The 15,028-nt window shown below is 47.6% G+C and overlaps 1 protein-coding gene across 1 annotated transcript in view; it reads left to right on the top strand.

Moving 5' to 3' along the window:
- Positions 1-244: 244 nt before the first annotated feature.
- ca12 (carbonic anhydrase XII) overlaps positions 245-15,028 on the top strand; it is a 54,108-nt gene continuing 39,324 nt past the window's right edge. The window contains exons 1-2 of the mRNA XM_080215981.1: positions 245-372; positions 6,258-6,278. Coding sequence (XP_080072107.1) covers positions 288-372; positions 6,258-6,278 — 106 coding nt within the window. The 5' untranslated portion in view covers positions 245-287. The remainder of the gene's footprint in view (positions 373-6,257; positions 6,279-15,028) is intronic.

Below are 15,028 nucleotides of genomic sequence, written 5' to 3' on the forward strand. Positions count from 1 at the left end.
TGGGAGGGGGGAGGGAAACGAATGAATGAATGCTTCATCTTAGGGACCCCATTCATCGGGGTTTCTTACTGTCTCTGGCATTTTGATGACAGCTCTGGGGGTTTTGAACAGGTCAGGCAGGTTCCACATTGTCCGGCAGCTGCACACAGTAACGCCCAGGTGAACTGTGCCAGCCTCCAGCAGCAACCGTCTGTATAAAGAGCCCAGAGCCAGAGGCACACTCACAGACACAGAGAGAGAGAGAGAGAGGCAAGACAAGAGGCAGCAGCAGCAGCACAGTCTGCATCATGTCCCAGAGGCGAGGATTCTGCATCTGGGGATCAGTAATTCTCATCTTCCTGCAACCAAGCAGCCGACTCCTGGCTTCTGGAGGTCAGTGGGGAGGGGGGATGGGGGGGGGGGGGCTGTCTCTAGAGGGGCTTCATTTACCCCCCTTCCCCTCCCCCAGGAGGAGGGGGGAGAGAGAGAGAATGGAGATACAGGGTCTTCACACACTCTGGGGTGGAGGATTTTCACTTACTCCCTGGGAGAAGGGGTTGGGGGGGGGTTTCATTTTAGGCACTTCATTTAGTTTTAGTGTGATTCACTCAGACTGGGGGAGGGAGGGGGGGTTTCAGTGTGAGGGTCCTCACTGCCTCTGTGGAGAGGTGGGGAAGGATTTCAGTGTGCTGTGGGGGGGTGCGGTTTGGAGTTCTTTTGTGGGAGATGGGGGGTGGAATTCAGTGTGTTGTGGGGGAGGGGTTCAGCGTGAGGGTCCTTGATGCATCTGGGGGGGGGGAAGGGTCTCAGTGTGCTGTGGGGGGGGTTTGGAATTCTTTCGTGGGAGATGAGGGGGGGAGTTCAGTGTGCTGTGGGGGGAGGGGGTTTGGTGTGAGGGTCCTCGGTGGGGTCTGGGTGGGTGGGAGGTTTTAGTGTGCTGTGGGGGGGGTGGTTTGGAGTGGGAGTCTTCGCTTTGGGGGGGGTAGGGGTGGGGCTTCAGTGTGAAGATCCTCAGTGGCTGGGAAGGTGGAAGGGTTTCAGTGTGCTGGGGGGGGGGGGGGGGGGGTTGGAGTGAGGGTCCTCGCTGTGTGGAGGGGGGGGGAGTTCAGTGTGAGAGTCCTCGCTGGCAGTCGGGACGGGGGGTGGGGTTTAGTATGGTGTGGGGAGGATGGTTTGGACTGAGGGTCCTTGCTGGATGGAGGGGGCTGGGGGGAGGGGTTCAGTGTGCTGTGAGCGGTTTGGACTGAGGGTCCTCGCTGGGTGGGGGCGGTTGTGGTGTGAGAGTCCTCGTCGTGCTCTGGGAAAACTGTCTGATTGACTCAGTTTGCCCTATTGTGTGAGGGTGCTAAACCTCTCCCTGTGCTGCCTAGCTGGCTGTTCATGGGGTTATGCGGATTGTGTGGAAATATAACAACACGAGGAGGCTATTTTGCCCCTTGAGTCAGTTCTGCTGATCAATAAGACCATGACTAAGCTGCGACTTCATTGACCCCCCTTTGTCCCTGTCCATAATTGCTCTGGTTAGCAAACAATCTATCAGTGTCAGTTTTAAAGGCAAGAATTGATCCAGCAACATTGCAGTTTTTGAAAGTTTGTTCCAAACTTCCACCGCTGTGGGGGGGGGTGGTGGGGGTGTGTTCAGTGAATAGAATTTCCTTATCTCATTCCTGAAAGGTTTGACTCATGCTCTTTAATCCTAGATTCCCCAACTAATGGAAACAGTTTATTTTTATCCTCCAGGCCAAGCACCGACCCCTGAGGAACACTCTTACAAAGGGCTGAAATTGATCATTAATTTCCACCTCCTGATATTGAGCCAATAGCAAGTTGTTACTGTCTCTTTTATTCTACAAGCTACAACTTTTCTCACCGGTCTGTTGAGTGGAACTGTACTGAAATGTACGTTAAAAGTCCATATACACCACATTACCCTCGTCAACCCTTTCTGTTACCTCCTTAAAAACTCCAGCAAGCATGATTCCCCCTTTAGAAATCCATGCCCACTCTTCCTAATTGCCCTGTATTTTTCCATGTGACCACTAATTCGATCCGGAATGATTGTTTCTGGAAGCTTCCCCGCCACCCGTGTTAAGTGACTGGTCTGTAATTGCTGAAGTTATCCTTCCAATCTAGTTTGAGCATCACTACTCGCTCTCCCGCACACAGCGCCCCCCCCTCTGCGCCCCGTTGCAAGCTTTTGGATTTGGTCATGGGGGAGGGGGAGGTTCAGTGTGAGGGTCCTCGATGGTGTGGCGGCGGGGGGGGGGGACGGGGAGAGTGCATTCAGTGTGAGGGTCCTCGCTGGCTGTGGGGCGGGGAGAGTGTGAGGGTCCTCGCTGGCTGTGGGGCGGGGAGAGTGTGAGGGTCCTCGCTGGCTGTGGGGCGGGGAGAGTGTGAGGGTCCTCGCTGGCTGTGGGGGGGGGGTTCAGTTTGAGGGTCCTCGCTGCGTGGGGGGAGAGGAATTAATGCTGGAATTGTATTGGATGGGACAGCGATGGAGCAGTTGGGACCCCGGGGACTGACTCCCCGTTCGGGAAATGCCCTCTCTGTGAGCAGAGTCTGAACCCTTAGCTTCAGCCTTAGCTCTAGAAAGTCCCGTGAGGCACACGGCCAGGCTAATGAGCATCAATTTCCAACATCTAGATTGATAAATACAAGGATTTCATTCAGCACCTTGCTGATTCCATTTGGGATTCTGGGTACATTCCTGAGACTTCAATGGGTTCTGTGTTCAGAGTTTAACAGGGAAATGGGGTCTGTGTTTGGGGTTTAATCGGGTCTGCATTCAGGGTTTGATGAGGTCTGTGTTCGGAGTTGAATAAGGTCTGCGTTCAGGGTTTGATGGGGTCTGTGTCCAGGTTTTAATGGTGTCTGTGTTTGGGGTTTGATGGTGTCTGTGATCGGGGTTTGATGGGGTCTGTGTTTGGGGTTTGATGGGGTCTGTGTTTGGGGTTTGATGGGGTCTGTGTTTGGGGTTTGATGGGGTCTGTGTTTGGGGTTTGGTGGAGTCTGCGTTCAGGGTTTAATGGTGTCTGTGTTTGGGGTTTAATGGTGTCTGTGATTGGGGTTTGATGGGGTCTGTGTTTGGGGTTTAATGGTGTCTGTGATCGGGGTTTGATGGGGTCTGTGTTTGGGGTTTGGTGGAGTCTGCGTTCAGGGTTTAATGGGGTCTGTGTTTGGGGTTTGATGGGATCTGCGTTCAGGGTTTGATGGGGTCTGTGTTCGGGGTTTGATGGGATCTGTGTTTGGGGTTTAATGAGGTCTGCGTTCAGGGTTTAATGGGGTCTGCGTTTGGGGTTTGATGGGGTCTGCGTTTGGGGTTTGATGGGGTCTGCGTTTGGGGTTTGATGGGGTCTGCGTTTGGGGTTGGATGGGGTCTGCGTTTGGGGTTGGATGGGGTCTGCGTTCGGGGTTTGATGAGGCCTGTGTTCGGGGTTGGATGGGACTTGCGTTCGGGGTTGAATGAGGTCTGAGTTTGGGGTTGAATGGGGCTTGTGTTTGTTGAATGGGGCCTGCATTCAGGGTTGGATGGGATCTCTGTTCAGGTTTTGAAAAGACACTCTGAACATTGTGGTTTGATGTGCAGCATTACAAAATGGCGATGAGTGAGTTATTGTAGACTGCAGCCTGGGGGTGAGTAGTGCTCCATGAGGATTTGCTGCTTTAATGGACATAAATTCTGTCTAGGTCAAATCCTGTGGGGGAGGGGGCTCCGTGAGTTAGACCTTTGCCCTGTGACCTTCCAAATGCTTTGCACGCTAACTTGCTGCAAGGGTTGAACTTATAATGAGACACTTGAAACCTTTGTAAATGACGAGGTTGAAGTCTCTGTGCAATGAGAAGCAAACAAAGAGGGAAAGAAACAGAGTGGATTAGAGTTAAATCACAGAGTGGGAGGCTGTTCAGCCCATCTATCCTATGATAGCTCATTGAAAGAGCTATTCCCTGTACCCTTGCGCAGTGCTTCTATTCAGATAATCATCAATTAACTGCCTCGATTGAACCTGCCTCCAGGCAGTGTATTCCAGACCTCGCTGTGTGATAAGGATCAGTAGCACAGTGGTTAGCACTGATGCAGAAGGATCTAGATAGGCTGGGCGAATGGGCCAGGAAATGGCAAATGGAATTTAATGTTGGCAAGTGCGAGGTGGTCCACTTTGGTAGGAAGAATGGTAGGAAGGACTATTACTTACGGGGCGAAAAACTGCAGCAGGCGACGGTGCAGAGGGACCTCGGGGTCCTTGTGCATGAGTCGCAAAAACCCAGCTTGCAGGTGCAGCAGGTGGTCAGGAAGGCGAATGGGATGCTGGCCTTCATAGCGAGGGGGATTGAATATAAAAGTAGGGAGGTCTTGCTGCAGCTGTATAGGGCATTGGTGAGGCCGCAGCTGGAGTACTGTGTGCAGTTTTGGGCGCCGCACCTGCGCAAAGATATTTTGGCCTTGGAGGGAGTGCAGAGGAGGTTTACTAGGCTGATACCGGAGTTGAGGGGGTTGAGCTATGAGGAGAGGCTGAATAAACTGGGCTTGTACTCGTTAGAGTTTAGAAGAATGAGGGGAGATCTCATTGAGACGTATAAGATGATGAATGGGATGGATAGGATAGAGGTGGAAAGGCTCTTCCCGCTCAAAAAAGACAGTAGGACTGGGGGCACAGCCTCAAGATAAAAGGGGGGCGGTTTAGAACGGAGTTGAGGAGGAACTTCTTCACTCAAAGGGTGGTGAATCTCTGGAATTCTCTGCCCGTTGAGGTGGTGGAGGCTGCCTCGCTAAATATTTTTAAGACGCGGGTTGATGGGTTTTTGATAAGAGAGGGGATTAAGGGTTATGGGGAGAGGGCGGGAAAGTGGAACTGAGCCACGACAGATCAGCCATGATCTTATTGAATGGCGGGGCATGCTCGAAGGGCTAGATGGCCTACTCCTGCTCCTATTTCTTATGTTCTTATGTTCTTATGCCTCACAGTGCCAAGGACCTGGGTTCAACTCCTGGCTTGGGTCATTGTCTGTGTGGAGTCTACGTGTTCTCCCTGCATCTGCATGGATTTCCTCCGGGTGCCCTGTACAATTGCAGCAAAACATCTCTATCCCTAATCCTCAAATCCTCTTGCTATGGAGACCAACATACCATATGCCTTCTGTACTGCCTGCTGTACCTGCGTGCTTACTTTCTTACGAGGACACCAAGGTCTTGCTGAGTATCCACCTCCCTCAATTTACACCCATTCAATAAATAATCTGCCTCCCTACTATTGCTACCAAACTGGATAACCTCATGTTTACCCACATTATACTGTGTAACATTTTCAACCATCTGGATCTCTGGCATCACTTCATGTTTTAGGAGGATTGGATCAGGTACAGAAAAGGAGGGAAAGAAAGATTGGATGTGAGTGTAGAGGGGGTTAAAAAAAAGTAACAGAAAAAGATGTAAATCTCCAGCAATAATTGAGACTTGAGCAAGTTAACTTGGTCTCCTTTTTACATGGGTTACAGAGGCTGTTGGCCACTGCATCAACAAGTCGTTCAAATAAATATTTGTGCTGTTCGTTACCAGCCCTGACTTTCTGTGCAAGGGTGATTAATGTATGAATTCAGTATATCCTGATAGGTTCATGTGGAGGCTAATACACATTGTTATTAGTTGTTATTGTTATTGAGATGTTATGAGTGCAAAGCAACCAATCAAACAAGTTGCAAGTTCTGGAGGTTCGTGACTCCTGGAATATCTCCTTGTCCCCCGAACTTACTAGACAATTTTGAAATGTGAAAGGGTGCCACAGTGGTTCGCATTGCTGCCTCGTGGCGCCAGGGACCTGGGTTCGATTCTCAGCTTGGGTGACTGTGTGGAGTTTGCACGTTCTCCCTGTGTCTGCGTGGGTTTCCTCCGGCTGCTCCAGTTTCCTCCCACAGTCCAAAGGTGAGCAGGTTAGGTGGATTGGCCATGCTAAATTGGCCATTAGTGTCAGGAGGATTAGCAGGGTAAATGTGTGGGGTGATGGGGATAGCTCGTGTGTGGGATTGTGATTGTTGCAGACTCGATGGGCCGAATGGCTTCCTTCTGTACAATAGGGATTCTGTGACAGGGATGGGGTCTGGGCAGGTTTGATGGGCCAAATGGCCCCCTGTTGCACTGTTAATGCTATGAATTCAATTTTTCCATCAATAATGCTTCATTAAGCAACTGGTATTTCTCCAGCAAGATGTGTTTGTACAAAGGTGAATATTACATGCTTCGTGATTTGCTTTCATTTAATGTGTTCATGTTCTTTTCTTTACAGCATCTGATTGGACTTACAAAGGTGAGTGGCTCCCGACTGTACGTTTCACGTCTCACTGTCTGGTAATGTACTCACTGTTCCAAAACTGCTCCCACGATATGCATTAGCGATCCGACTGCTGTTAAGTGGAATTTATCGAGTCTCTCTCCATTGCTTTCACAAAGCCAAGGTGTCAGATTGTCTTAACTGTGCCTTGAAACAAATCGGGAATAGCGTCTATCAGTGGGGTGGAATGTCACAGAGTTAAACCACCCCCCCACACTGCCTCACTCTGGGTTTGACTCAGGTTGCGTTTACACGGTGAAAACTGAACTGTGTCGATGTTACTGAAGTAAGAAGTCTCACAACACCAGACTTCTTACTGTCTTTACCCCAGTCCGATGCCAGCATCATCAATATTACTGAACACCAAGAGATTTGGTTTGATTTGTTTTCTCAGAGAAGCGAAGGTTGAGTGAGGATTTGATAGAGGGATCTGGACAGAGCAGAAACGGGTTTCCATTGGGTTGAGGAAATGAGGGTTGTAGTTAAGGTGACACGATAAACTGCTTCACACAGTGAGTGGTTAGGGTTTGAAAAGCACTGCCTGTAAGTGTGGTGGAGGCAGGCTTAGCAGAGGCTTTCAAGAGGGAATCAGACTGATTTGATTTGATTTATTATTGTCACATGTATTAGTATACAGTGAAAAGTATTGTTTCCTGTGTGATATACAGACAAAGCATACCGTTCATAGAGAAGGAAAGGAGCGAGTGCAGAACGTAGTGTTACAGTCATAGCTAGGGTGTAGAGAAAGATCAACTTAATGTGAGGTAGGTCCATTCAAAAGTCTGACAGCAGCAGGGAAGAAACTGTTCTTGATTCGGTTAATGCGTGATCTCAGACTTTTGTACCTTTTTCCTGACGGAAGAAGGTGGAAGAGAGCATGCCCTTGATTGAAATAAAAGCAAATTACTGTGGATGCTGGAATCTGAAACCAAAAGAGAAAATGCTGGAAAATCTCAGTAGGTCTGGCAGCATCCGTAAGGAGAGAAAAGAGCTGATGTTTCGAGTCCAGGTGACTCTTCGTCAAAACTAGATATGTCATTGATTATGCTGGCTGCCTTTCCAAGGCAGCGGGAAGTGTAGACAGAGTCCATGGATGGGAGGCTGGTTTGAGTGATGAACTGGTTTACGTTCATCACCCTTTGTAGTTTCTGGCAGTTTTGGTCAGAGCAGGATCCATACCAAGCTGTGATACATCCGGAAAGGATGCTTTTTATAGAACGTCTGAAAACATTGATGAGAATCATAGTGGACATGCCAAATTTCCTTAGCCTCTTGATAAAGTAGAGGCATTGAGGAGTGATGGTGAACTGTCTCCCTGAATTACTGCAGTCCACGTGGTCAATGGACGGTTGGCTGATCTTTTATATTATAACTGGCAACACGATGGCTCAGTGGTTAGTACTGCTGCCTCACAGCGCCAGGGACCTGGGTTCAATTCCGGCCTCGGGTTACTGTCTGTGCTGAGTCTGCATGTTCTCCCCGTGTCTGCGTGGGTTTCTTCCGGGTGCTCCCGTTTCCTCCCACACTCCAAAGATGTGCGGGTTAGGTTGATTGGTCACACTAAATTGACCCTAGTGTTAGGGATTAGCAGGGTAAATATGTGGGGTTATGGGGATAGGGCCTGGGTGGAATTGTGGTGTGTGTAGACTCGATGGGCCGAATGGCCTCCTCTAGACTGTAGGGGTTCCATGATTCTCACCTTTACATTGGTTTGAGGTGGAAATGCAGAGCAGCAATGCTACATACAGCTGAGAAGTGTGGGATGCCTTTCTTCTTTCTCCACTGAATGGGCCTTTAATTAGCTTCGTAAATGGAATCACATCTTAAAAAACATGTTTACCTTTAACGCAGGCCTAATTATCAGTTGACATCAAAATCCCAAAATGAGTGGATTGCTTTATTTTCAAAATTGGCTCAGGGTGGATTGCGATTTAAGAGGTTTATTGGCATGTGAGGGGAGGCGATGGCTTAGTGGTATTATCGCTAGACAATTAATCCAGAAACTTGGCTAATGTTCTGGGGACCTGGGTTTGAATCCTGCCACGGTAGACGGTGGAATTTAAATTCAATGAAAAAGAAAATCTGCAATTAAGAATGAAACCATTGCTGATTGTCAGAAAAATCCATCAAGTTCATTCCTTTAGAGAAGGAAATCTGCCTTCCTTACCTGGTCTGGCCTACATGTGACTCCAGAGCCACAGCAACGTGGTTGACTCTCAACTGCGCCCCACCCCGGGTAACTAGAGAGAGGCAATAAATGCTGGCCCAGCCAGTGGCTCCCACGTCTCGCGAATTATTAAAAAAAAAGTCTCTTCGAGTTGATTCAACTCTTGCAGAAAATTTCTGCATTTAACCACGTACCCAGCCTTGTCAGAAGCTTTGTCACATTTTCACTGGAATCACAGTCAGAGCTGCCAGCCTTGGTCACGTTTCTGAAAGCAATTTTTGAGCCAACAGTTTATGTAACCCAGCAATGCTCTGGAGTTTGGTCTGAGACATTTCCTGAATGTCAGACAGTAACAATAGGTTCAAATATCCGAACCAACTTCCGTCAGCTGCCGGTATTAATTATTACGTCAGGTTTAAGTCGCTTGGATCAAAACTGATATTTGGGGATTTTGAAATCTGTCTTCCTTCTTGCTGAGTTCCGCGCGTCAACTGACTTGTTAATTTCGCCAGCGAGGAAAAAGATGTCTAATCACGGGTCATCAGGGCGAAGGGGGACACGTCTGTAATTATCGGTTGTGAGGCCAGAAACACAGGACTGGCCGTGAGCCCCACATCAATCACAGCAGCACTGAACACAGGCCTGAGGGCTAATCTTAACCATCGACAACTGGCCACCTCTTGAGGCACCCTGTAGTCATCGCTCACTCACTAACCTCGGTATTTGTTAATTATGTTACCGTTCTATAAAACGTTGGTTGGGCCACATTTGGAATGCCGATCGGAATTTTACCAGCATGCCCGCCCGATCCCGGGGGCAGGCGAGGCTCGGAGAACGGTGTTCTCCATTGGCTAACGGCGGAATCTCGGGTGGACGTGCCGGTAAAATTCCGCCCACTCTCTCCAATTCTGCTCACCGCACTGCCAGAAAGATGTGGAGGCTTTGGAGAGAGTAGTGAAAAGGTTTATCAGGATGTAAGTAAGTAAAATAAAGTAAATAGTTTATTAGTCATAAGTAAGGCTTACATTAACGCTACAGTGAAACTACTGTGCCACTGGCTGATGGCAGGACTTCCTGGTGCTGCCGGTGCCAAAGTGGCACAATTCCCACTGTGTGAACCCCTGTATCCAGTGAGGATTGAAAGACGCGAACAGCAGCATGCTTCTTACACCTTGGATGGCACGAGTTTGCACATTCTCCTCGTGTCTGCATGGGTTTCCTCTGGGTGCTCCAGTTTCCTCCCACAGTCTAAAGATGAGCGGGTTAGGTTGATTGGCCATGCTAAAAATTGCCCCTTAAGTGTCCTGAGATATGTAGGTTTGAGGGATTAGCAGGTAAATATGTAGGGATATGGGGGTAGGGCCTGGGTGAGATTGTGGTCGGTGCAGACTCGATGGGCCGAATGGCCTCTTTCTGTACTGTAGGGATTCTAAGATTCTAAGAAACCTTGGTTTCTTTCATCAACCTATCATTTTGACCCAATGATCTATTAACATTTAGTAATGCTAGTCTTTTTGGTACATCCTTTCTATCTATTATTATCTTGCCTATAACATCTCTTTATTCCCTTTTAGTTCCTATCATCTATTTCATTTAAAAAGACAGTTACAAACTAGTCATTTAATACTGTAAGTAATCTTTACACAACATTACAATGGTACTAATATTGATCTTAATTTAGTATGTTGGCCAATGGGTTGGGCGTCACAAAGTGAGGTTGGGTGCGTTAGTGAGTTTTATTATTTACTTCCTACTGTTGTAATTAATCTTACCCAGTAGTCGTGTCCCATGGCCATTGTTCAGCTGAAATCAATGATTATACCTGAGTACTTTAACCCAAAAATGCCAGTGAACAAGGTAAAGTAAAAGTATTGGTCACAAGTAGGCTTACATTAACACTGCAATTACTGTCAAGATCCCCCAGTTGCCACATACCAGCACCTGTTCGGGTACACTAAGGGAGAATTTAGCATAGCCAATACCCTCTCTCTCTCTCTCTCTACCTTCCTTTTCCTTTCGGACTTCTCACAATTCCAGGGACCTGGATTCGATTCCCAGGTCGAGGCACTGTCTGTGCTGAGTCTGCACATTCTCCCCGTGTCTGTGTGGGGTTTTTTTAATTCATTCGTGGGACATGGGCATCGCTGGCTGGCCAGCATTTATTACCCGTCCCTAGTTGCTCGAGGGCAGTTGAGAGTCAACCACATTGCTGTGGATCTGAAGTCACGTGTAGGGCAGACCGGGTAAGGATGGCAGATTTCCTTCCCTAAAGGACATTAATGAACAAGATAATTTTTTTTCCAACAATGGTTTCATGGTCATCAGTAGATCCATAATTCCAGATAATTATTTACTGAATTCAAATTCCACATCTGCTGTGGCGGGATTCGAACCCCAGAACATTAGCTGACTTTCTGGATTAATACCACTAGACCATCGCCTCACTCATCTGAGTGCACTTCCTCCGGGTACTCCGGTTTCCTCCCTCAGTCCGATAGACGTGCATTGTCCATGCTAAACTCTCTCTGTGTACCCGAACAGGCTTCAGAGTGTGACAATTAGGGGATTTTCACAGTAACTTCACTGCAGTTTAATGTAAGCCTACTTGTGACTATTAAATAAACTTTAACTTAATGTAGACCAGATGTTAAGCTTATAAAAAGGCGAGTCTTTTTAATTAGGAAACTGAAGGGGTTTGGAATGAGTGAAGATGTTTTTGTCTGGTGGAGAGTATCCTAACATTTAACATGACAGTCTGTTATGGTAAACTGAGTGTGAAATATAAAAGTAAGTTGGCCAGAATTATCAGCACTGCAGGTAAAATCACTGGTAAACAGCAGACACACCTTAATAACCTATTGAACAATGCATTCAAGAGGAAAGCTCAGACCATCAGTGATCCCCCTCGCTCTTTATATCCTCAATTTGAAAGGCTCCCTTCAGATGCTTTAGAATGCTTATTGCCAGGAAAAATCTGTTCAAGGAGGTCCTTTGTTCCCACTGCCACAAGCTCACTAAATAACATGATTTATGGGTAGCACAGTGGTTAGCACTGCTGCCTCACAGAACCCAGATTTGATTCCCAGCTCAGATCGCTGTCTATGTGAGGTTTGTACATTCTCCCCATGTCTGCATGGGTTTCCCCCCACAGTCCAGATTGCCTCTTCGTATCCCAAGATGTGCAGATTAGGTGGATTGGCCATGCAAAATCGCCCCTTAGTGTCCAAAAGGTGTAGGCTAGGTAGATTGGCCATGCAAAATTGCCCCTTAGTACCCAAAGCTGTGTAAGCTAGGTAGATCAGCCATGCTAAATTGCCCTTTAGTGTCCCAGGATGTGTAGGTTAGGTGGGTTGGCCATGCTAAATTGCTCCTTAGTGTCTCAAGATGTGTAGGTTAGATGGGTTGGCCATGCTAAGTTGCCCCTTAGGGCCCCAGGATGTGTAGGTTAGAGGGATTAGCAGGGTAAATGCAAGGGATTATGGGGATAGGGCTTGGTTGGGATGCTCTCTCTGTCAGTGGGTCAGTGCAGACTCAATGGGCTGAATGGCCTCCTTCTGCTCTGTCAGGATTTTATTCTATTCCCATCTTCCTCGAGCTAGTTTTCCACTGACCTTTTTGAAGAAGATAGATAATGGGAATGATGGTCACGTTAATCCTTTATGGAAACACGTCTCAGGCTTTGAGTAAAAAAAGTGGCTTGTAAAATCTGGCGTTCTTTTGGAGGTTGCCATGCGTGTGTGCTTCATGTTGTTCACCACAAGAATTTAGAATGATTTCCCGCAGTAAGCATATCTGCAAATCACTTTGAAATTTCAGCACCATTAGCATTGTAATCGAATTCAGCTCTTGCCTCCTTTTTTAATATAATTAAATACTGGATAATGTTGCACATGAGGCTGTAGTGAATGTTTGTAACTGTTAACCTGTGAATAGTGTTAATATCCAGGCCGGAAACCCTAAGGTGTTTTATGAAGATAGCCTAGACCTTATGTGCATTTGATTTTGGCATTAGGGTGAGCATAAGGTGTTTCACTCCAAATGTGATTCAAGATACCCACTGGGAAGCTTACCATGTACTGTGTGACAAGGATCGGTGGCACAGTGGTTAGCACTGCTGCCTCACAGCGCCAAGGGCCCAGGTTCGATTCCTGGCTTGGGTCACTGTCTGTGTGGAGTTTGCACCTTCTCTCATGTCTGCAAGGGCTTCTTCCAGGTGCTCCGGTTTCCTCCTGCAAAGGTGTGTAGGTTAGGTGGATTGGCCATGATAAATTTCCCCCTCAGTGTCCAAAGATGTGCAGGTTAGGTGGATTGGCCATGCTAAATTGTCCCTTAGTGTCCAAAGATGTGTGAGTTAGGTGTGTGAAATTGCCTCTTAGTGATCAAAAATGTGTGGGTTAGATGGATTGACAATGCAAAATTGCCCTTTAGTGTCAGGGGAATAGCAGGGTAAATATGTGGTGTTATGGGGATAAAGCCTGGGTGGGATTGTGGTCGGTGCACGTTCGATAGGCCAAATGGCCTCCTTCTACAGTGTAGGCGTACTATGATTGTTCTAAGTTTCTCGAGACAATTGAATAATGATTAAAAACTAAACTCCACACCTTTCAGCAATCGAACTCTTGATATATTCACAAAACATTGCCAGCAAAGGTTACAGGGAATGGTGTTGGTCCGGGACTAGCACTGAAAGATTTACAAGAGTGAGAGATTTCCGTGTCAGTGCTTTATACTTCTGTGTCAAAATTAATTCATCAACATGTGACAGCTGTATTGAAGGTACACTGCAATAAAACAATAGCTCCTCGCAATGAACCCTGCGGTCAGTTGCCACAGTGTGTTACAACAAAGTCAAGTTCCAGCTTGGTTTGAGTTTGCAAAGGGATTAAGAAAGCAGAGACTGCTGATGTGATTTTTCTTTTGTCATCAGCTTTTTCTTTCAAAGTCTGAATTTTCCAATTCCTGACTTTCAGTCTGGCTTACAGGAGCGTACGCACGCTGGATGCAGCAGGCGGTCAGAGAGTGTGGTTAAAAAGTAAAGTTTATTTATCAGTGTCACAAGTAACACTGCAATGAAGTTACTGTGATATTCCCCTAGTCGCCACACTCTGGCGAACCATCTGTTCGGGTACACTGAGGGAGAATTTAACACGGCCAGTGCACACTAACCAGCATGTCTTTCGGACTGTGGGAGGAAACCGGAGCACCTGGAGGAAACCCATGCAGACACAGGGAGAATGTGCAAACTCCACACAGACAGTGACCCAAGGCAGGAATCGAACCCAGGTTCCTGGTGCTGTGAGGCAGCAGTGCTAACCACAGTGCCACCCGATTAGAGGGTTGTCCCCCTTCTCTGTGGTCATTTTACCTCCACTCACCTGATGAAGGGACAGTGCTCCAAAAGCTTGTGCTACCAAGTAAATCTGTTGGACTTTAGCCTGATGCTGTGAGATTTCTTACTGCGTCTACCCCAGTCTGACCCTGGCATCTCCACATCACGTCATTTTACCAGGGAAGGCTTTCGATGAAGGGATCTTGGGTCAGAAAGTATTGCATTTATGTAGCCTTTCCATAGCCTCAGGACTTTACTGTCACTGACGTACCTTCTGCTTGTAGTTACTGTAGTAACGTAGGCAATGGATTTTATTTCCTATTCTTTCATGGGATGTGGGCGTTGCTGGCTGGGCCTGTACTTGTTGCCCACTGAGTGGTTTGTTTGGACATTTTAGAGGAGAGGGCATTTAGTCAATCACGTTATTTTCACTCTGGAGTCACATGTAGGCCAGACCAGGTAAGGACAGCAGATCTCCTTCCCTATAGGACATTAGTGAACCAGATGGGTTTTATCACAAACAACAATGGTTACTGGGTCAAAATTAGACTGTTAATTCCAGGGCAGCACAGTGACACAGTGGTTAGCACTGCTGCCTCATAGTGCCAGAGACCCAGGTTCAATTCCATCTTTGGGTTACTGTCTGTGTGGAGTCTGCATGTTCTCCCCATGTCTGCGTGGGTTTTCTCCAGGTGCTCTGGTTTCCTCCCACAGTCCAAAGGCAAGCAGCTTAGGTGGACTGCTAAATTGCCCCTTAATATCCCAAGATGTGTACATTAGGGGGATTATCAGGATGAATGGATGGGATTGGGAGGGGGGGTAGGGCAGGGGGTGGACCTGGGTAAGATATTCTGCCAGACCTGATGGGCTGAATGGCCTCTTTCTGCACCTTAGTGATGATTTTTATTGAAATGGTGGGATTCGAACCTGTATCCCCAGAACTGAACCCCTGGTGTCTGGGTTACTAGTCCAGTAATAACACGCATGGTGGCACAGTGGTTAGCACTGCTGCCTCACAGCGCCAGTGCCTGCGGTTTGATTCCCAGCCTTGGGCCACTGTCTATAGGGACTCTGCACATTCTCCCCATGTCTGCATGGGTTTCCTCCGGTTTCCTCTCACAGTCAGGAAGGTGTGCTGGTTAGGTGCATTGACCGTGCTAAGTTCTCCCTCATTGTCCTCAGACAGGTGCCTGATTGTGCCTACTAGGGGATTTTCACAGTAACTTCATT

This window comes from Carcharhinus amblyrhynchos, chromosome 32 (genome assembly GCF_965287045.1).
Source record: "Carcharhinus amblyrhynchos chromosome 32, sCarAmb.v2.hapA, whole genome shotgun sequence".
Taxonomy (NCBI): Eukaryota; Metazoa; Chordata; class Chondrichthyes; order Carcharhiniformes; family Carcharhinidae; genus Carcharhinus; species Carcharhinus amblyrhynchos.